The sequence below is a fragment of the Otolemur garnettii genome, unplaced genomic scaffold (assembly GCF_000181295.1).
Source record: "Otolemur garnettii isolate 467f Iridium unplaced genomic scaffold, OtoGar3 scaffold00017, whole genome shotgun sequence".
NCBI lineage: Eukaryota > Metazoa > Chordata > Mammalia > Primates > Galagidae > Otolemur > Otolemur garnettii.
The window spans coordinates 15107805-15131272 of record NW_003852412.1 but is presented as its reverse complement, the minus strand read 5'-3'; the positions used below and the strand labels follow the sequence as shown (position 1 = coordinate 15131272).

At 42.1% G+C, this 23468-nt stretch overlaps 1 protein-coding gene across 2 annotated transcripts in view; it reads right to left on the bottom strand.

Annotated features, from left to right (window-relative positions):
• Positions 1 to 23468, bottom strand: part of RASGRF2 (Ras protein specific guanine nucleotide releasing factor 2) — a 244354-nt gene that overhangs the window by 73006 nt on the left and 147880 nt on the right. Inside the window, exons 16-17 of one of the 2 annotated variants that reach the window (XM_003785953.1) lie at positions 20052 to 20177; positions 16338 to 16427 (exon numbers count right to left, since the gene is read on the bottom strand). In XM_003785953.1, the coding sequence (XP_003786001.1) occupies positions 16338 to 16427; positions 20052 to 20177 (216 nt within the window). Of the gene's footprint in view, positions 1 to 16337; positions 16428 to 20051; positions 20181 to 23468 lie in introns of both variants that reach the window. The other variant, XM_023510921.1, reaches the window with a different exon arrangement.

The following is a 23468-nucleotide window of genomic DNA, read 5'->3' as shown; positions in this document are numbered from 1 at the left end:
CAGGACCCCACTGTACCCTTCCACAGTGGTGGGGGGGGAGGCAATGAGGCATCATTCCCTCAGATCTTTAGATAAGATTACCCCCAGAAAGCAAAAGTGGTTGGGCATGGTGAACAAGAAGAGATCAGCTTTCTGTGCAGTGGCCCAGGTGGCACTGAAGAGAGGGAGGAGCCCCCTGCCAGGATTTAGGAGTGTGTCTGGAAATCGGAGCCGTATCAACCAACAGCACCAAGTGTAAGTGCTTACAGTAACTCTGAGGTCACATACTGGTGGCACACTGCCAACTATGGTCCACAGAAGTATTTGTTATTTGTTTGTTTGTTTGTTTTTTCAGATCAACATGAGAATACAGACGATTGGGTTACAATGTTTGCATTTGTTAGGTACAGCCCAAGTCATAGTTGTGCCCCTCACCCAGGAGGCACGCCATATACTCTTGGACATTATTTTGTTTTGTTTTGCCACAGAGTCTCGCTATGTCACCCTTAATAGAGTGCTGTGGTGTCACAGCTCACAGCAACCTGAAACTCTTGGACTTAAGTGATTCCCTTGCTTCAGCCTCCCAAGTAGCTGTAATCACAGGCACCTGCCACAACCCCCGGCTATTTTTTTGTTGCAGTTGTCATTGTTATTGAGCTGGCCTGGGCCAGGTTCGAACCCACCAGCCTGGGTATATGTGGCTGGCGCCCTAGCCACTGAGCTACAGGCGCTGCCCCCTTGGACACTGTTTTTTAAAAGAATGTGAAAACACTTCCAACATTTAGAAAGATTTCACATGAATATACATATTTCTGGCTTTTCTTTAAAAACAACAACAACAAAGGAAAAAATCAGAGAAAACACAAGTGACACCCTAGTCCTGCAGTCCCCCATGGCAGCAATCCGCAGGCGCTGAGCGGTGGGTGTCCCCTTTAAACAGAGTATCAGCTTTCCGTTCCCACTTAGGGTCTTTGCCTCGGCCAAAATGGATGGAACTGCAATGCAATCAGGCAGCACTGAAGCCGTGTGAGGCACAATCAACTGTACCGTACCTTTCTGAGGAGGGACAGTAATAGCAAAGAACAACAGTCTACAGGGAGCCTAAGAAAGGGCAGTGCAAAGAGAAAGAACTCAGCAGTGCAGCGCTGTCAGGGACAAGGGTGCCCAGCCCAGCTGTAGAAAGGACTTGGGCTGCTTGGAGGGCACAGGCAAGATGTCTCCATTGCTGTGTGCTTTCTTTCCAGGAAAAGAATGCAAGGACCACCTGCCATGGGCATTCCTAGCTGCTCTGCAGGCTCAAGGCTGCACTCATGTAAGTGAAAGAGCTAGCTCTTTAGTTCCACAATTCTAGGAATTCTAAGCAGTAGGTAAGTATGTGAGTGTGACTGTGCGTGTGTATTTAAAACAACACTTAGGGGAAAAAAGAAGAAAAAACAGCATTTGGAATTACAGTTAATTTAAATTTGATTTGCCAAAGTTCCTTATTTTCATTAACAATAATGGTAAGAGACTGGATGTAGTGGTTCACACCAATAATCCTGGCACTTTCGGAGGCTGAGATGGGAGGAGACCTTGAGCTCGGGATTTTAAGACCAGAGTAAGAGCAAGACCCCATCTCTACTAAAAATAGAAAAATTAGCAAGGCATTATGGCAGGCACCTGTAGTCCCAGCTACTTGGGAGGCTGAGACAGGAAGTTCACTTAAGCCCAAGAGTTTGAGGTTACAGTGAGCCACAATGACACCACAGCACTCTACCCAGGGTGACAGAGTCAGACTCGGTCTCAAAAAAAAAGAAGAAGAAAGAAAGAAAAGAAAAAGAAAAAAGAAAAAGTAAAGGAAGAAAGTAGGAAGGAATGAAGGAAAGGAGTGAGGGAGGGAAGGAAACAAAAGGAAGGGAAGGGAAGGGAAGGGGAGGGGAGGGGAGGGGAGGGAGGGAAGGGAAACCAATAGTGATGTTAAATTTTTTTCTTTTTTTTTTTAGAGTCTTACTTTGACGCCCCCAGCAGAGTGCCATGTTATCATAGCTAACACTAACCTTATATATTTTTTAAAAACAATAAAAAATATGTCCTAAACTAAGATACCCTCAAGCAGGAAACAAACAAAAAGACATTCTGAATCTGTTGAAGAATGAGAGAGAACAACTGAATGCAAAAAAACAAAATCCATGGATGATTTTGTTAAGAAATCACCCAATGACTCTAAACTACAAGGCTCGTGAAGATATAGCTTATCTAGTTTCAAAGTTTGAGTTCCAATAGGATGTCTACAGAAAGAATCTTTATGAGGTTATTTTGCTGGGTGTCTTTTGTGACCTGGATGTATGCTGACATGATTCCATTTATTATTGTTAAACAAACAAACAAGAGCACCAACTATATCATCATCACTGTATTTTCCCATGCCTGCCAAGGACTCGAAGCACTTGTAATTCAAAACATTGGCTAATAAAACTTGGGCAGCACCTGTGGCTCAGTGAGTACGGCGCCAGCCCCATATACTGAGGGTGGCGAGTTCAAAACCAGCCCTGGCCAAACCGCAACAAAAAAATAGCTCAGTGTTGTGGTGGGTTCCTGTAATCCCAGCTACCTAGGAGGCTGAGGCAAGAGAATCACCTAAGCCCAGGAGATGGAGGTTGCTATGAGCTGTGTGATGCTGCCAGGGCACTCTACCGAGGGCAATAAAGTGAGACTCTGTCTCTAAAAAAAAGAAAAAAAAATGCTAATAAAACTTAATGTTACTTCTAGCCAATGCAATAAAGCAAGAAGATAAATAAAAGGCATACACATTAAGATGGAAGAAAAAAATATCTTTATCCACAGATGAAATGATTCTACATGTAAAGAAGCCTAAAGAATCTAAAAACAACCCTAATTACAGCAAGGTTGTAGGAAACAAGACAACATAGAACAATCCATTGTATCTCTACATATTAAACAACAACTACCTAAAAGTAAAAGACCACATACACCAGAGCTGGTGGGTTCAAATCCAGCCCAGGCCTGCCAAACAATAACAACTACAACCAAAAAAAAAAAAAATAGCCAGGCATTGTGGCAGGTGCCTGTAGTCCCAGCAACTTGGGAGGCTGAAGCAAGAGAATCGCTTAAGCCCAAGAGCTTTAAGGTTGCTGTCAGCTTTGACACCACTTTACCCAGGGCAACATAGTGAGACTGTCTCAAAAAATAAATAAATAAAAACAAACAAATAAATAAAATAAAAGTAAGTAAACAATTCTATTCACAACAATACCAAAAAGAGTCACATACCCAGGAATAAATGCAGCAAACCGAACGCAACACTTGCATGCTGAAAAATAGAAAATATTGCTGAGAGTAACGAGAGGTCAAAGTAAATGAAGAGACACTTCAAGTTTGTGGACTGAAAGACTGAATATTTTTAAGACATATAATTCTCCCTAATTTGATCTATGAAATCAATAGATCACGATAAAAATCCTAACATGTGAGACTTTCAGTTTCAGCTCTGACTTACTTGGAAGTTATGGTATTCATCCTATCAAAAGAAAAAGCTGAACAGACTGACAATCAACAACTTTTCTTTGAGGTTGCAGGGCAAATAGACATCTCCCCAAATCTGGAGAGACAGGTACATCCAGAGAGGTACAGCCAAGATCTGCTCACCTGGAGCAGAAGTTGATGGAGCCATAGACCAGAAGTGACACTTGAATGAGTTGACGAAGTGCTGGAGGCTGAGTATGGACCAGCCTGAGAGTGTAACACTCTTGAGGACCACACTCACAGGAAGGCCCCCACATGTTCCTGGGCTTTACTTCCAGGAAGCACACCAGGTCCTCACAGAAAAGATGAGGGAAAGATTTCTTCATGGCTCTTGGAGGAAGAGGGGAAGAATAACATTGTGAAATGTGTCTAGAGCCTTCTCCGCATGAAGGCCCACTCTTCAGGGAAACAGATTTTGCCCAAGCCTTACCCAGCTTGGGAAAGGGCATTCCTCCCACTCCAGTCCCTCTAGCCTTTCTGTCTCACCTAAGGGTGGTCTATATAACATGGTCTACAGGGGTCAGGAACTCAAGGAAATACAATAAATTGGGGATTCTGCAGCCTGGAAGTATGAGTTAGTGGGGAAAGAACTTACAAATGGAAGCCACAGCTTCAAAACAGAGATTTCATTGGAAGATAGAGAATCTCTCTCCCTACACACACCCGGTATGACAAGAGCAGGCTGCAGCGGGAAGAGTTGGAAGACATTGATTCTCTGTGGAGGCACACCTCCAGAGGCCTGAAGTCAAGAGGAGAAACAGAGTACACAGAAGGACTTTGAAGCCTCTGATTCCCATAGCTACAGCAAACAGCAAACGCAGCACCAATTCTAGCTGGATTAACACCAATCTTCATACTTGAAGGCCTAACTTCTTTTTTTTTTTGAGACAGAGTCTCACTCTGTTGCCCTGGGTAGAGTGCTGTGGTGTCATAGCTCATAGCAACCTCAAACTCTTGGGCTCAAGTAATCCTCCTGCCTCAGCCTCTCAAGCAGTAGGACTACAGGTGCCTCCCATGATGCCCAGCTAGTTTTTCTATTTTTGAGCAGAGGTAGGGTTTCACTCTTGTTCAGGCTGGTCTCATACTCCTGAACTCGGGCAATCCACCTGCGTTGGCCTCCCAGAATGCTAGGATTACAGGTGTGAGCCACCACACTAGGCCTTTGACAGCCTATTTATCTAGGTCTCTATTACTTGATAAAATTTACCAGCACTCAATAAAAAATACAAGTCATACTTCTTGAGAAGGACATAAAGTCAAAGTATCACAAGAATGGAAGAAAAAGTACTCAATGTACACAGCCCTGTTATGAAACTAATTTATAGCTTTCATTTGAAAGCTATAACCTAATTATAGCCTAAGAATATGGGGAGGGGGTAGGAAGAGGGGATGGGGGATGGGTGGAGGGAGGGTGACTGGAGGAATCACTTCTACAGTTTATCTTACAAGGGTACAAGTGAATCTTTCTAAGAGTAGAATATAAATGTCTTAACACAATAACTAAGAAAATGACATAAAGGCTATGTTAACCAGTTTGATGAAAATATTCCAAATTGTATATGAAAACACCGCACTGTACCCCATGATTGCATTAATGTACATAGTTATCATTTAAGGAAAAAAAAAAAAAAGAAGGACATAAAGTTCCCAATCTGATTTGTCTCTTTTCTGATATGCAGGTGAAACCTTTGCAGTTCATGGAAAGTTCCAGTAGGTAGGAATTTTGTACTTCCCTAGAGTTTATCTGTGGGATTCACCTTTATTTCCAATGAGAATAACTAGAACTGGAAAGTTTTTATAAATAATTGAAACTCAAAATTGAAAAAAAATCATTAGAAATCAAAGTGTACACTGGTTTTAAATTGTTTTAGCCCCAGTCCCACCAACAATGTACAGTGTTCCTTTCTTTCTGCATCCATACCAGCATCTATTATTTTTGTATTTTATAACAAAAACAATTCTAACAGGGGTGAAAAAAAAAGTACAAGTCATGCCAAAAGACAGGAATAAGTACAGCATGAGAAGACTGGGTTAGTTTGCTCAGGCTGCCATAATCAAGCATCACAGACTGAGTGGTTTAAACAAATGAAATGTATTTTCTCATAGTTCTGGAGACTAGACGTTCAAGATCAAGGTCAACAGGTTTTGTTTCTTCTAAGACCTTTCCCTGGCTTGTGGAGGGCCATCTTCTTCCTGTTCTTCACAGAGTCACCCGTCAGTGCATATGTATGTCCTAATCTCCCATCATATTGGGCTGATGCATGTGAACGCATTTAACCTTAAGGACCTCATTAAAGACCCTGTCTCCAAATATAGTCATATTCATAGGTAGTGGAAGGAATTCAACATATAAATCTGCGGGAGACACAATTTAGCCCTTACCAGAGACAAGCAAGCATCAGAGTCAGGCTCAGGTAAGACATAGACCTTGGAATTATTGGACAGGGAATTTTAAATAATTATGACTTCAGATGCTCCCTAACTTACAATTGGCTTATGTCTCAATAAACCCATTGCAGATTGTTTGAAAATAACATCATAAGTCAAAGATGCATTTAATATGCCTATCAAACATGATAGCTTAGCCTAGCCTACATTAAGCATGTTCAAAACTTTAGGTTATAATAAAGTGCTGAATATCTCATGTAATTTATTTAATGCTGAACTGAAAGTAAAAAATAAAATGGCTGATTGTGTGCTCAATGGACAGTTTCTCCTGAACGAGTGTCACTTCCACAGCATTGTAAAGTCAAAAGCTGGGACCATGTGTGATCATTAAGAGCTCTAATGGAAAAAGTAGACAACACGTCAGAACAACATGGTTATCAAATGTAAGCAGACAGGTGGAAACTAAGAATCAAAGGGAAATGCTAGAGATCAAAAACAGAAGACAGAACTGAAGAATGCCTCCACTGGACTCACCGGCAGATTCAGCGCAAAGAAGGAAAGAATAATGAGCTTGAAGAAGGCTCAGTAGAACCTCTGAACTGAAAAGCAAAGAGAAAAAGGGGGGGGGGGGACAACACCAAACAGAAGAGAACACACAAGAGCTATGGGGCAATTTCAAAAGGTATCACTCACACATAATTAGAATTCTGGAGACTAGAGAAGAAATATCTGCAGTAAAAATGGCAAGAATTTTCCAAAATTAATAACAGATCCAGGAAGCCCAGAGAACACCAAGCAGAATCAATACCAATACAACCACACCGAGGCATATGATACTCAAACCGTAGCAAATGAAAGATTAATTCTGGAAAGAAGTTGGAGAAAAATAAACCCCTTACCAATAGAGAAACATGAACAAGAGTGGCCACATCTATCAGCAAACAGGCAGATGAGAAGAGTTGAGTGAAATATTTAAAGTGTTGAAAGAAAAAACCCACCAAGCTAGAATTCTATATTCAGTGAAATTACCCTTCAAAAGTGAAGGAGAAATAAAGACTTTGTCAGGCAAACAGAAACCAAAGGAATTCACTGCTGGCAGACATGGCCGGTAAGAATTATTAAAAGAAGTTCTTCAGGCAGAAGAAAATGACGTAGGCTAGAAAATTGGCTCTATTTAAAGAAAAGTAGAGCATTGGAGAAGGAATAAATGAAGACACAGTAAAATCTTAGGTGTTTCTTATTTTTAATTGATTTAAAACATAAATGTTTCAAGTAATAATAGTAACAATGTATTGGGTGATTTTACCTAATAGACAAGTGAAATAAATGCCACTAATACCACAAGGGACGCACTGGGACTACCCTATTCCAAAGTACCCACACTGCACTGACAGGAGGATAGTGTCACTTCACTGTGGAGAAACTGGAACTCCACTACACTGCTGATGGAAATGTAAGATTGTACAGCCACTTCCAAAACCAGTTTGACAGTTCATTAAACAGTTGCCCATTAACTTACCGTGCAACCCAGCAATTCCACTCCTAGGTATGTTCTTAACAGAAATGAAAACAAACATCCATACAAAAACTTGCAGACAAATGCAGATAACAGCAGTGTTCATAGTAGCCAAAAAGCAGAGATAACCCAAATGTCCATTAACTGATGAATAAAATGTGGTATAATTCTAAAAATAGTCAGGCATTGTGAAAAGTGCCTATAGTCCCAGCTACTCGGGAGGCTGAAGCAAGAGAATTGCTAAAAAGTTGAGGTCACTGTGAACTGTGACGCCATAGCATTCCACCAAGGGTGACATAGTGAGACTCTATCTCAAAAAAATAAATAAAAAATAAAACATGTGGTATATCCATACAATGGAATATTATTCCATAACAAAAAGGAGCAAGTGACTGATAAATAATTTAAAAATGGATTAGCCTCAAGAAACATTATCCTAAGTAAAAGAAGCCAGTCAAAAAAGGCCACACATCACGATTCCATTTATATCTAATGTCCCAAAGAGAAAAATTGATAGAGACCAGAGACGAGATTAGCAGTTGCAAGGGGCTAGCGAAAGAGACAAGCCAATTAGAGAGACTGCCAATAGGTAGAGGGGCTTCAGGGGGTGATGGAAATACTTTAAAATTTATTATGATCACTGCACAACTCTGGGATTATATGGATTTTACTCCATTGAACTATAAATTTATGGTATGTGAACTATATCTCAATAAAACTGTTCTAAAAATGCAACTGGAGCAACAACAGTTTCTATTACTTCGAGCTAAAAAGATTTTCTAACATGACAGAACTCCAGGCAACCTTCCATATTTTAAATGATGAAGGAAAGTGAGAATTTAAATGTGAAACTTGGCACAATTCAATTATCCATACTATGCAAAAGCTATCAAAAGCTCAAAGGTCATGTTGTATATAAGATTTAAGAAGAGACAAAAAATGTATAGCCCATTACAAGCAATATAGAGCCACAGATTTTTAAACAAGGTAGGGAGCTCAGGCATTCTACTAACTCACTGGTTCTCAAACTTTAGTATGTATTAGACTAAATGAAAGAGCTTGTTAAAATGCAGATGCTGTGTCCCAACCCCGGAGTTTCCAAATCAGCAGCACTGGTGAGTGGTCCAAGAATGGTCCAAGAATGGTCCAAGAACGTGCATTCCTAATGAGTCTCCAGGTAATGCTGATGGCACAGGCCCAGGGATCCTACTTTGAGAACCAGGGCACTAGTTTAATGCTCAAGCTTCCAGCATGAAATACATAAATCGTCTAAGGTTCTGGGCTTGGTGGCTCATACCTATAATCCTAGCACCTTGGGAGCCTGAGATGGGAGGACTCTTTGAGCTCAGGAGCAAGAAAGAGACTCTGGCTCTACTCAAAATAGAAAAACTAGCAGGGCATTGTGGTGGGCACCTGTAGTCCCAGCTACTTGGGAGGCTGAGGCAGGAGGATTGCTTGAACCCAGGAGTTTGAGGTTGTTGTGAGCTATGACCTCCTGGTCATTCTACCCCTGGGTGACTGAGTGAGACCCTGTCTAAAAAAGAAAAATTTTTTTTTAAAAATAAATTGTCTATGGTGACTGATAGAGGACTGAAGCTAGTTCTGCTCACATCCAGTCCACCAGCCTTCCATGATTCCCCACCTGCAGCACTGAATGCATTAACTAATACTAGACTGTGGAATGGAATCAAGGTGTGTAGCTCCTAAACTGCCTGAGGGTGTGAGTGAGGCTCACATAACCGGTCAAACCATGTGCTTCCACTGAATTAATCAAATAATCATGAATACATCTGTATCCAAATCTAATATGGAATTTGGAATCATCCAGATTTTTACCCTTCCCTGACATGACCTCAGTAAAACATTCACACAGACACACACACACACACACACACACACACACGCACACACATTCCAATATGTACCATCTAGGTGGCTCTCTCCACATTAGCATCCCCTGGGGAATTTTAAACAACCTGAATCCCAGGATAGACCCCAGAGCAGTGAAGTCAGAATCTCTGGGTATGAGAGCAGATATCAGTATTTTTAAAAACTGGCCCAAACCTAACTCATGCCAAGCTTAGATCTGCTATTTACTATACAAGACATGACTGGTTTTACAGAAAAGAAAACAGATGATGAATTATCTCCTTTACAAGTACCATGTTATCACCAATAAAGGACTCACTGTTTCTCTAGGTAATTGTAATGGTGCCATTAATTTTCCTATGAGAGCCTTCACCCATTCCTCTAATTTGTTAAGCTACGTTGACTTGCCCAGAACAATAAAACGTATAATCTGCTCACCAATAATCAAATTGCTTAAAGTACCTCCCCTGCCATTATTTCTATTCTCATAAAAACAACCCACCTCACTCTTTCATATTTCATTTTAGATCATTTCATAAATGCCATAATTAATCCTACGGCTTCAGGTGTGTAGTAAGTGTCATGATGTACCCTGACATATTTATTCATTGAATTTGCATTTCTATTCACATAATAACTATATCCAAACTGCACCTGCACATTCCCCATATCATCAGCCATTTGACACGCACAAATTTTAATTTCTACTTTATGCAGAGCTGTTAAATTTGAGCAGAGGCCTGCAAATACACTTCAGCCTGCCTGGTGGCACACTTGGACACCTCCGACTGTCCTTTGTCTCAGTCTATTGTGTAGCACTAAAGCCTCACCACAGAATAGGGGACTCACCTGACACCGGGGAATGGAAATCACAGTGGTGATATGTACCTTTTTCTGCTCAGCTGGTCAACTGTTCATTTTCAATTGATGGTATTTTCTGCTGTTTTCCATGACACCACCTAACTTAGGACTAACTCAGAAGAAAGATGGCTAGTGGTTGAGTAATGATCATTGGCACTCTCATCCACACTCCCCAACACACAAACTTTCCCATAGATACTATGATTCCAAGAATTATCTGGATTGCACTGACTCAAAAGCAGATTTACTAGGAAGCCAATGAAGCTTAAACTTCAGTGACTCTCAGTTTGTATGGTCTTCCCTAAAAAGCATGGCAGGTGCCCTGAGGGGTTATACATGCAATTTTATACTCTCTTCCTTCAGGTGGACCTCCCCAAACTACATATGCATCAGGTCCACAACCGCGCATCCGTCTGTAACTGGGCCTAATGCAATTTGTAGATCAATGATGGAAAGAAAGAAAAGCCTGCTTCTTTGGTTATGATTGCAGCACAAAGCCAATTCTTGTCAACATCACAGCATGAAGCTTTAACAGTGTAGGCAGAGCTTGCCTTCTAACTGGCAGCCAACATTTAGGGTGACCCTAGGCCTCAGGTCCTAGCATGTCTCAAGGACTTTCTAATCATGAGAGTGAGGGAAAATCTTACATCAGATCAATACCAAGTCAACAAGGTGTATCTAGGAGCTGCCACATGCTCAGCTCAGGGCTATGGGTACCAGAAAAGTGATACTAAGCACAAGAGATGCTCAAAAGCTGCTCGAAGGGACTGATATCACTTCCCCAGGTCAGTGATAAAAATGAAACAAAACCATTTTGCCAGAGAAAAAACAACAATGTTCAACAATTCTGCAACAACAGAGCGCTATAAATAGATGGGCTGGCATAGTTTTTCTTTCCTGTACTAAATCTTCTTTTATTGTAACTATATGAGTTCAATAATTGGTTCATTAATTCATTCAGTAAGCATTTATTGATCATTCATTATACGTATAATACTGTTCTAGATATCAGGATACTGCAGTATCCAAAATACACAAAAATCCCTGCCCTCCTGGATCATATATTTTATTGGAGAAATGGAAAATAAGCAAGTTAAATTAGTAAAATATATGGTATGTCAAATAGTGCTAAGTGTCCAGAAAAAAAAATAAGCGAGCTAAGAAAGTGTGTATAGAAATTGAAACAGAGAGACCAGAATAGTCATGTTAAAAGATGCATTCCTACAATGCTTGCCTTTGTCAGAAAATCACTGTTAGAGAGAGGGAGTCGTAATATTAGACATATTCACGGAAGGTAAAAAATCTGAATGTGGAGTTCGGGGGGTAGGATTTGGGTTCTCTGGATAGGGGTGGACTCAAGTAAGCAGAGAGAGAACACTATGGAAGGAAGAGACCTGTCCGTTTTTTGGAAAAGGCAGGTTCCAGGTCCCGAGAGAGAAAGAGAGAGAGAGAAAGAGAGAAAATTCAGGCTTTCCCTCCTCCAAGGCTAGAAGGAGCATCTTGTCTTGACCTTGTACAAAGAAAATTTCCTGTCCACCCTCTGCTAAATTTGAAATTCCTCTTCAGGCAGTAAGAAAGCCTTCTAAGCAATCATTAAAGAGAAATGATTTAACATGCAAATGTCTGGAGTAAATGGTTGAAAGCATTTAATTGACCAGAGTAACCTCAGTTGTAGCCCAGAGTTGCCAGATTCCTGTGTATTTTATTGATGGGGAGGATGGGGGTTAGGGACTGGGAGAGGATTAAAGCAAGGAGGGAACCTGAAACTTGGAAGCCCACTATGCAGACCATGTGGCTTGGCTGGGAGGTCCCTGGTTTCCTGCTGTGGGCCAGGACACAGGAGAGCTGCACTTCCAGGAACGCCCACACTGCAGCCAAACAAGCAGACGGGAAGCCTGCAGAGACTGCGGAAGGAAGGCCCGATGTGTTTACTTGTCTACACAACCCTCCCTCCTGCTTGTCTTTGCAACTCATCAGGTTCCAGGGTGCATCCAGGTTGGCAATTTCTGATTTACAGAAGAGACACAAGTCTGTTTTAGGAGGTGACTCTCACCTGGCACTCCTGAGCAGCACCTGGGTCTATCCCTTCCCCGGACCTGCCAGCTAGCAAGTTCAAATCACCTTCCTAGCCCATCCCTGTTTCTGCTCTGAGTACCCTTTCTGCACTCTGCCCAGTTCTCCCAGGCAGGTGGAAGCCCCCACAGGGCCAGTTTCACTAAGTGGCTGAGCCCCAGAAGTGCACTGGGTGCCCCCACAAAAGAGACCCTCTTGTTGCTGCCCCTAAGCACTGAAACTGACCCATGTGCATCTTGCAGGCATTACAACAGAGCCGCCAGCACTCAAACCCAATCCCTTATTGCCTTTACTTCTAAAATTGAGTCGTGTGGCTCCATTCTACTTGATAGGCACCATCACATCGTAAAACAGCAGCTTGCTCACCCAGGATTCAGGCTGCCCTGCACCTAGCAAGGCTGGCTGGGGGCTGCTAGCAAGTACATGCAGCCCCCCTCAGGAAGCACAGCCAGGGGCTGGCTCTCTAAAGAGAGCTTTCCTCCTAGGGGTATTTTAGCTGCAAGGAGAAATAGGAAGAAAGTCAACAGTTGCTTGAGATGTCCCATTAAATTATTGACTTCCTCTCTTTCCGTTCTTTTGAGGAAGGCTTGCAACTCTATAAATTTCCCTCTTAGGACCATCTCTGTGGTATCCCAGAGGTTCTGGTAACTCAGGTCTTCATTTTCATTTTGTACCAAAAATTTGGTAATTTCCTTCTTAATCTCATCTATGACCCGGCTATCATTCAGCATGAGGTTATTTAGTTTCCATGATTTTGTATGAGTATGCAGATTCTTGTTGTTACTGAGTTCAACTTGTATTCCATGATGGTCCAAGAAAATACAAGGAATTATTTCTATTCTTTTAAATTTGCTGAGGTTAGACTTGTGACCTAAGAAGTGATCAGTTTTGGAGGATGTTCCATGGGCTGATGAGAAGAATGTGTATTCAGTTTTGTTAGGATGAAATGTTCTGTAGATGTCTCTTAAATTTAATTGTTGAATGGTTAAGTTTAAATCTATAATTTCTTTGCTTAATTTCTTATTGGAGGATCTATCCAACACTGCCAAAGGGGTGTTAAAATCTCCAACTATTATGGAGGTGGAGGAAATGCTCATCATCTTTAATCATCAGAGAAATGCAAACCAAAACCACTTTGAGATACCGTCTAACTCCAGTAAGAGTAGCCCACATCACAAAATCCCCAAACTACAGATGTTGGTGAGGATGTGGAGAAAAGGGAACACTTCTCTACTGCTTGTGGAAAAGAAATCTAGTACATTCCTTTTGGAAAGAAGTTTGGAGAACACTCAGGAATCTAAATATAAACCTGCCATTTGATCCTGCAATTCCTCTACTAGGTATATATCCAAAAGACCAAAATCAATTGCCAACAAAGATATTTGCACCAGATTGTTCATTGCAGCTTAATGCATAATTGGGAAAAGCCCAAGTGCCCATCAACCTATGAATGGATCAATAAATTGTGGCGTATGTACACCATGGAATATTAAGCAGCATTAAAAGAAGATGGAGACTTTACCTCTTTTATGTTTACATGGATGGAACCAGAAAATATTCTTCTTAGTAAAGTATCTCAGGAATGGAAAAAAAAAATCCAATGTATTCAGTACCACTATAAAACCAATTGATAATCACTCACAGTTTTATACAGGAGATGAATCACAACTATAACCCAGGATGAAGGAGGGAAGGTGAGGGAGAAGGGAAGGGAGAGGATGTTTTGATAGAGGGAGGGTTAATGGTGGGACCACACCTGTGGAGCATATTGCAAGGATACAAGTAGAATCTATCAAGTATTGAACACAAATGTCTTAACACTGTGGTTAAGTAAATGAGGTGAAAGCTACGTTAATTAGTAGGATGTAAGCACTCCAATTTGTACAAATAATCAACACATTGAATCCCACAAAGGCATAAATGTATTCATGATCTACGTATATATGACTTAACAAAAAAAATAATATGATCTCTCTCTCTCACACACACACACACACACAAACACACATACACACACAAAGAAAGTCAACCGAAGCAGCAGGCATTCAGAAAAGTGAGGAAGACTTGGTTCTTTTGGTTACTTTTTCCTTCTGGCCCAGTGTGCACTGACCAGCCAAAGTCAGGAAGCCCTTCTCTAAAGTTCACTAGAATAGTTCAATCTGCACTGCAATCTCAGGTGGAAAAATGGGTCTGCCCTTACTCAGCCTCCAGTGAGTGGGGAAATGGACTTATCTGGAAGGAACCCCAAAGTATTTCACAAACCTTACTTAACTCAGGAAACCTGTGAGGAATGCTTCTGTACTTCACTTTTTCCAAAGACCAGCTTGTGAGAATGGAAGACAGAAGTGGTCTCAGTGAATTACAAGTGACAACTAAGCCCCTGAGAGCACAGCAGAGACTTCCTCAGAAACACTTCCTCAGAAATGTGCAGCATGAGAGTAGCTTTAGTCAACCAGATCGACAACACATCGTTATGGCATTACGGCCATGTCATATTATGCTGATGGGACTTTGGGGGGAAGGTTTTAGGAACATTTGGGCAAGGAACACCCCAATTTTCCTGGCCACATTCAATGATGTGTGGCAAAATGCTGAAGAAGTAAAATGAGGTCAAGCTATGAGATTTTTATTTAGATGGGGATGGATATATAAAATAATGTATGTTACACTATATAAGGTATAAATTGCTGTGGTAGTTCATGTTCACTATAGAACATACCTCTCGTTCTTCAATTTAGAAACAAATCACACAGGTCATACCTGCTAGTTGATATTGTGACTATGGTGTCACAGGCTTTGGAAAAGGACTCCTTAGTGGTCCATGAAAATGGCTAACAAAATACACGGTTCTCAAGGTGCCATAAATCCTGGTGATTGAAGCTCAGAGGTTTAGTTTAGGTGAAGACACGGCAACAAGGCTATTTTAACCGCTTACAGGTTTCTCGGTACACAATGTCCCCCTTGCACGTGAGAGAAGAGGAAAGAGATAACGAATGTAATTTTCATCTGTTAAAACACTGTGCTTTTATTTCAAGAGTGTCTTCTTTACCCTGAAAATTAACTGACAGCAGGTTGGAAAGAACCATGGATCCACTGGAAATGAATTATGAGTCGACTAAAGCAGTGGTTCCTCTATTTCCTCCCCCCAACTCCACAAGCCTGCCCTCCCACCTCGCACGTGTTTTTAGCATTGTATTCAATTAAAATGGAAACATGTTCCCAGTCACTCGGCTAAAAAGGTTGAAGAGCTCCGTAAAACAACATGAGAGAAATAACTCATCCTTCTCTGATGCAGAATTTCGCAGAAGCATAACCCACAGACCTTCAGTGAAACTCACCTGAAGGTGCCTATGGACTTACTTGGCTGATGTTTTTATTGCATATATTTATAGGGTACAGCAAAATGTTCTGATGCAGCTAAACACTGGCGGATGATTGGATCTCACTAAGTACCATCCATCACCTCACACACTTACCAATTGTTTGTGGAGAGAACATTTAAAAATCTATTCTCTTGGCAATTTTCAAGTACACAGTGTATTATTTTTAACCACAGTTACTAGGCTGTACTTAGATTTTCAGAACTTACTCCTCTTGCCTACCTGAAATTTTGTGTTCTTTGACCCACGTCTCCCCACTTCCCTCCCTCCCGATCGGCCTCTGGCAGCCACCATTCTGTGCTCTGCTTCTGTGAGTCCGACTTTCCAGATCCCACATCTGAGTGAGATCACACAGTTTCTGTCTTTCTGCCTTGGGCTCATTTCACATAACATGCCCTCCAAGTTCATCCACATTGTTGCAAATGACAAGCTCTCTGAGGAGACTTCTTTAAAAGATAGTGTCCTGGGGCAGTGCCTGTGGCTCAGTGAGTAGGACACCAGCCCCATATACTGAGGGTGGCGGGTTCGAACCCAGCCCTAGCCAAACTGCCACAACAACAACTACAAAATCTCAAAGGCTTAAAAAAAAAAAGACAGTGTCCCCCAGAAATGCTGATTCAGAGTAAGAGCTTAGACTCTTCATCCTTAACACGCTGCCCAATGAATGCATCACCAAGACGCTGGCAGTCAAGGGCCGCTGACGGCATGCAAACTGTCACATATGTGCGTTTAGCTGCTCCCCCACTCACCTGGTGGACTCCCGTGTCCTGCTGCAGCTGTGGCAATTGCAAAGGCAGAAGCCGGTGAAACAGAGCAGTGGGCATTGTCACCTGTCTGTCCTGGTAAGAAAGGAAAAGGAATGGTGAAGCAAACGGACAATATTCTGTAACAAAAATTCTCACTTTTATTCTGACACTGGATGGCGGGTTGGGCCAAATGCCCTGCATTGTCCCTATTAATAGGCAAATAACAAGACTGCACATCAGCAATCCCACTCTAGGTGTGTAACCAAGAGAAATGAATCCAGACTTCTACACACAAACGTGCACATGAATATCCACCCGATGAACAGACAACCAAAAGCAAGAGAGTATTATTCAGCCTCAACAAGGAATGAAGTTCTGGGACATGTCACCAGGCTGCGAGCTGGATAAACCTGGAAAACAGTGAAGGAAGCTGATCACAAGGTCACACCTAGTATGATCCCTTTATATTAAATAGCCAAAATAGGAATCTGTAAAGAACGAAAGTAGATCAGTGGTTGCCAGAGCTGTGGGAAGACAGGAACGAGCAGTGTCTGCTGTTGGGGACGAGGTTTCTTTTCAGGTGATAAAGATGTTCTGGAATGAAATAGTGGTTACGGCTGCCTGACCTTGGGAGTACATGAAAACCACAGACTGTACATCTTAAAAGGGTGAATTTTATGCTGCACGAACCATATCTCAATTTAGAAAATATATTTTTAAAAAGATGTTACATCATTTTACTAATAGAATTTCCTTCTTTTTTTTTTTTTCTGAGTCTCACTTTCTCGCCCTCGGTGGAGTGCCGTGGCAGCGTCACACAGCTCCCAGCACCCTCCAGCTCCTGGGCTTAGGTGATTCTCTTGCCTCACCCTCCCGAGTAGCTGGGACTACAGGCACCCACCACAACGCCCGGCTATTTTTTTGTTGCGGTTTGGCCGGGGCCAAGTTTGAACCCACCACCCTCAGTATACGGGGCTGGAGCCCTACCCACTCAGCCACAGGTGCCGCCCCTAATAGCATTTCCTTCGCAAAGGCACCTCTAAAAGCGGGGGTGGGTTAGGTGTGGCCCTGCTACAATTGAAAGGCTGCGCGGAGCAGCCTGGCAGCATCTCTCCCTCCTCAGCCTGCGCTTCACACACGGCACCTGCTAAGGCTGGTTTTCCCCGCTCAGATTTTTAGTGAAAACAATCTACTGTGATTCTCACCTCCAGGCTTTTTATTAGTTTGTCCCTAAAGTTATATACTCATGCTTAAAATAAATAAATAAATAAATAAGGGGGGAAACAAAGCGTGGCATTAAGGTGCCAGGAAAGCATAAGATAATAGCTTGACCTTCTCTTTCTGCAGTAGCTTTGTTAACATTTCGGGCGAGGTGGCGGGTGGACAGAAGGGAAGGCAACGTTTCAGCTAAATCGTGAGAAAATATGTGATCCTGTCCCCGTGTCGATTTTCCATTGTATCACAGATTTCAGCCTCCTTCGTATGTTCCTAGGGCTCCATGATTTATCATATCAGGGAAGAAACAAAGGATTTGGTTACTCCACGAACAGAATTTGAATTTCCAAATAATTCTTTGTTTTTTTTTCATGTGCAAGGATGTTCTTTGCTGCATCATTTACAACAGCAAAAGCACTGGAAGCAAGGGGCATGTTCAACAACAGGGGAAATACGGAATGTGAGGCCAGGGAATCACTGACGGCACGACCGTCCTGACCAGCTGGAGCAGCACTCATCACGTGACGGTTAGATGAGAATGAGTTATAAGACAATCCTCACAGAAGGGTCCCAATGCTGTGGTTACACGTGGATGTGCTTGGGTAAGGTTCAAAGGCAGGTAAACTGGAAAGAGAGAATAGTCCAGGGACCACAGAGGCACTTTATTGGAAGAGGGTTTGATTTTCCAATATATTTGTATTTTTCTAATTGTACATTTTGATTCCAATTTAGATCATTTTCTTCTTTATCTCCAGCTGGTTTCGGTGTCCATACCACCTCTAACATAAAATATAAATATGTTTAAATATGAAAAGATCAGAGCGCCATTTTAGTGATGGAATTAATCCTCCATGTCACAATTCTTTTCTATATAACCTCTTTCCCAAATAATTCTTAATGAACAATAATTTAAAATTTTATATGTGAATGTAAAAATGTGGACAAAATATAAAGCAGAGTGCTAATAATAGTAGCAATGTGAACAGCATCCAGCACTGGCCCTGGTAGAGTCTTACATCCAAGTTCTTCCAGGTTACAATGAATTCAAGGGGCTCTGTCCTCTGCTGCAACGCTCAAGGAAGTTGCCAAGACCCGGATTTGGCTAATTCCACAGCAGTCAGTATGACGAGCCAGCAGAATTCAGCTTATCACCTCCATTAGCCAGACACACCCAAATGTCACAGTGACCCATAACGACCAGGAGCCTGAAAGCCCCAAGGGCTTTAATATCCATCAAGGCAAATCTGACAACAGGCTGACCCAGACCCTCCGAGTTGCTCTTGGAGCTGAGGGCGATGACAGCCGCTTCCACCAAGCAGCAGAGGCCACAGATGGCCATTTGGAGCCACTTCGTCTTTTGCTAAAATGCCCTATTTGCAGCACAGTATGAAAGTCAAAAACACCTTTACATTTTGACCAGGGAGGTATGTGGTTTCATAATTGTGTAATTTTCTCTTCTGATTTGACATATTAATTGGCTCGAGAAGAAAAAAGCAAACATTTCAAAACAACTCTTATTTGGATATTTTTATCTGTGCAGTGGGGAATGTGGGAGAGATTTGCAAAAGATGCCTCCTTTCTGCGATTGTTTTTCCTCCAATTAGAGGACATTTGTTGGATTCTCAAATAAACTATGGGGTAATTAATTATGATATTCATAACTATATTTGAAAAACATATGCCAGTTTCTGCCACTTGCAATAAAAATGATGAGATCCCATACAACTGGACCTTTTTAAAGATGATATGGTATTTTTAATAAGACCCTCCCCCAGTTGTGGTAGCCCAGATGATTCTTTTTATATAGACTACATGGGACTCATGGAAGGGATCAGAATCTAGGAACATTTTGGTAAAGTCTTCCACAAGTCTACCCAGCATGTAAAAACAAGTCTTTTGATTCACATGATTCCACACAAAATGCAATACGATGATGAGACTGAACAAATACCAGTTAGACAGATGACATATTCTCTAATCATTTATTCATCCACTGCTTGGTCCTACAGTAGCAATATAGTGATTACTTGGTATCTGTGGGGTTTTGGTTCCAGGACCTCCCTTGGGATACCAAATTGCATGGATGCTCAAGGCCCCTGATATAAAATGGTGTAGTGTTTGCATATCACCTACACATATCCTCCTGCATACTTTAAATTACCTGAAAACTTACTTACAGTATAATAACTAATAAAATGTAAATGCTATATACATAGTCATTGTACTATATTATTTAGAGAAATAATGATAAGGGGGGAAGCTTGTACATGGTCAGTACAGATGCTTCCTCCTCCCACCACCAAATATTTTTGATGAGTGGTTGGTTGAATCCAAAGATATGGACCCCACGGATGTGAAAGCCACAGACACAGAGGGCCAACTGTATTTGCTTCCAATTAATTTTCATAACTGAGATGATGAAACAGGAAGGCAAGGGAAAGGTTCAGAACCCAGAAGTCACTTTTCACTTTTACATTTCTACGTCCCTCTCTGTGCTCTCACCTCCAGGCTGGCGGTAGCGGAGGTGCCGGGGAGTCGAGGGGGATCTGCACGGCGAAAGTTCTGTGGCGTCCGCTGCAGGGGAGCTTTCCCCTCCTGCTCGGTCGGCCGGTGCAGACTCCAGGACTGCTGCTTGAAAACATCATAAAATTTAACAAGCATGTCACGAATTCAAGAGCTTCTTGTCAGTATTGTGCATGGCAACATGAGAGTTCACTGCTCGCAATAAGCATGTCACATTTCATAGTGGTCCACATTTGTAAAGGCTTCCCATGAAATCCAGGGCCAACCACACTAAACCTAAACGTGGATCTTTTCTAAGCCTGTTTGCTTGCTGACCCTGGCTGACCTTGGCTGAGTCCAGCCAGCTCTTTCTGCCCAATGCAATAGCAGGTGTTAAAAAGGGGTACTGCCTGGTAGACCTCCCACCCTTCAGAGTGTTTCTGATTTCTCAAAGAAATCAGAAAGAGGGAAAGAGGGACTTTTTCAGATTATAAACAAGACTGGAATCAAAATTGAGGTTCTCTAGTCTCTGCCTGGAGAGTTGCTCCCTTAAGCCGACTAAAGTTTGACTATCTATATAGTCCCCCCACCCCAGAAAGCTCTGGGGACTCCCAGGAATCTAGAGCTGCGTTGTCCAAAACCAGGTGACTGTGTCAATTCGTATTAACTAAAGTTAAAATAACACTTCAGCTCCCCACTTGCACTAGCCACATTTCCGGTGCTAAGTAGTGGCTACAGCTCTGAACAGCACAGATATAGAGTATTTCTAACCTTCCAGAAAATTCTGTTGGGCATCTCTTGGCTAAAGCTACAGCTCAGCAGGAAGTAAGTAGAAATTTAAAAAATTAACTGCTGGCAGGTTTAAGATGATTTACGCCTCTTCCTTGCAGTCAGCATCCCGAGAATCACACAACACATCATTCTGGGGTCACACGAGGGCTATCACTAATGACACCCCACTGACACACTGAGCAGGTAAAGCTACAACTAAGTATATAGTCTTTCAAGGGAAATATTACAAAATTTAACAAATTCCATTTCTTTTCCTTGAACCTTTCATTAACTCTCACTGATTAAAAACCTAGAGTCCCCTCTGCTCATTTAACCTCAATCCTGTCAGCAGAACCACTTCCCTCTGCCACTTCATTCAAGATTTCCCTCAACAAACTTTACAAAAACTCTAATGACTTCATGCAAAGCCATTTTTACACTTGCATGTGATTTATCGCCTTGGAAATATGGCAATTTTGCTCTTTTGAAACACAAAGGGGCCAGGGGAAAGGAAATGGTTAGACTCTTTCCCTGAACGACATAATTACAGTAAAGCTGGCAAGGATGCAAGATGCAAACCACAAAAAAAGAGAAAGACATCAGTGCTTAGCTGTTAGTTTTATTATTTTCTAAATAACTCCTTCAACATCCAGTAATGGAAGGCATCTGCTCTGTTAGAACAAGCAGAATATCAACTATGGGTCCTTGGTCTGATGCAAACATTCAGTCATCTTAGGAAAAACGAGAAAATCACTAGTCAGCGATTATGTTGAATCCAGAAAACTTCTCAGTGAGAGAGCTGGACAGGAGCAGAAAGTCCTGCAAGAACCGGAAGATGAAGACTAGTACTGTAAGCTAACAGGCACCTACGGGGGAAGGAATCGTGCCAGCATGGGGGGCCGGGGGCGGGGGGCAACAGCTCCTCCTGGCACGCTCACTTTCCACCAAGCTCCATGCAAACAGCTTTGCCTGCAGGATGAGTGGGCAGATGTGAGCTCAAAACAAATGCTAAAATCAGGAGCACTCGCAGCCCACAGGCAGGCAATTTTCAAACTAAGAACACAGAAACAGACACTAGTGCTATGGGCTGTTCAGCAACACTTGGGCAGCTAAGATGCCGAGATGCACAATGAGCTCGGAGTTCGTAGGGACCCAGATACCGGGAGCCGCCCTTTGGCTCTTTCTGGCCAGCCATTGCTTTGGTTTTTGCTGAGACTCCACCACTGGGTAGAATCTGGATATCTGAGTAAAGCTGATATTTGTGTTTTTTAGAAGCACCTGGAGTAGAAGAAGTTAGGGACTGCCTGGTAACAAGAAGAAAGGGCTCTCTGCAGGAACAGATTTGGGGACTGGGTTGAAGGGAACTTAAATTGCATTATTTTTTTCCCTAAGAAGTTTGTTCCCTCCACGCATTTCAAGGGCTATTTCCTATTTCTCTTCTTTTTTCTTTTACTTTTTAACTGTCAGTGTTTATTACTGTTTCAGCTACATTCTCCAGGGATCTACACATTCAGAGAAACTTCTCTAGCAACAAACTATAGAGATGATCCCGGAAAATACAGTCTTCCTATTTCTCTTCTTTCCCTTCACATCATTTGAAGGTCTCTTGCCAGAAAATATCACCAGGCTGGCATTATCTTTGCAATGACTATAAAACAGGACAGAGGTCACCAGGACTTTGCAAGGTGCGTGCCCTAAAACGCCAAGCCGGATAGCAGTGAGGGAAGACCTATGATGTCGGCCAGGACCTAATAGGCAGAACTGATATGATGCAATGAGATTTGTGTGGGTTGAATAGTTAAGTGAAAAGCAGAAAATGTATAAACTCCTGGCACAGGATTCTGATTTGAGTTTGCCAACTGTTTTAAGTGTTAACATTATGGGAAGCAATGCAAACATCTTTCAAATTAAACACAGATCAGCATCTGCCTTTTCTTTGTCAACTGGGATTTCCAAGACTAGATAGCAGTGTTAACACAGAGGCACTCTTACAAAAGGGGCATGTGCGTTGGGGGTGTGCATGCACTCATGCCACCTGCTTTCAGACGGACACTGAAGGAAAGTGTTCATCCACGACTTTGCTCAATCTATTCATGATTCATGTTGTCCATATACCAATGCAAATTAAAAAAAAAAAACAAAACAGAAAGAAACCCCTCCCCAAATCCTAAATCTATATTTCCTGTTTCACCTATTGAGAAAAATGCCAAAGAGCTACCACAACACCAGTCTTAATTCTAGCTAGGAAGGGATTGGTTATGCAGGCTCCTCTTTTCTGGCTATTGAGACTTGAGAACAATTTATCCTGTGGGTCCTCACGAAGGAAACACAGAGAGCAGAAAGTTTAGAATTGAGCAAGAAGAGCCTCACCAGACCTATGTCCTTGATTTTGAACTTCCCAGCCACTAGTCTTAGCCAAATACATTGCTGCTCTTTATAAATTACCCAGTCTGTGCTATTCTGTCACAACACCACAAATAGACTAAGGCAGAAAATTGGTATTGAAAAGTGGAGCTGTTGCTTTAAGAAATAGCTGAATATGTGGAAGAGGCTTTGGAACTGGGTATTGGGCAGGAGCTGGGAGAGTCTGGAGGAACAAGCTAGAGAAAGCCTAGATGGCCACCAACAGAGAGTGAAGGGAGACTG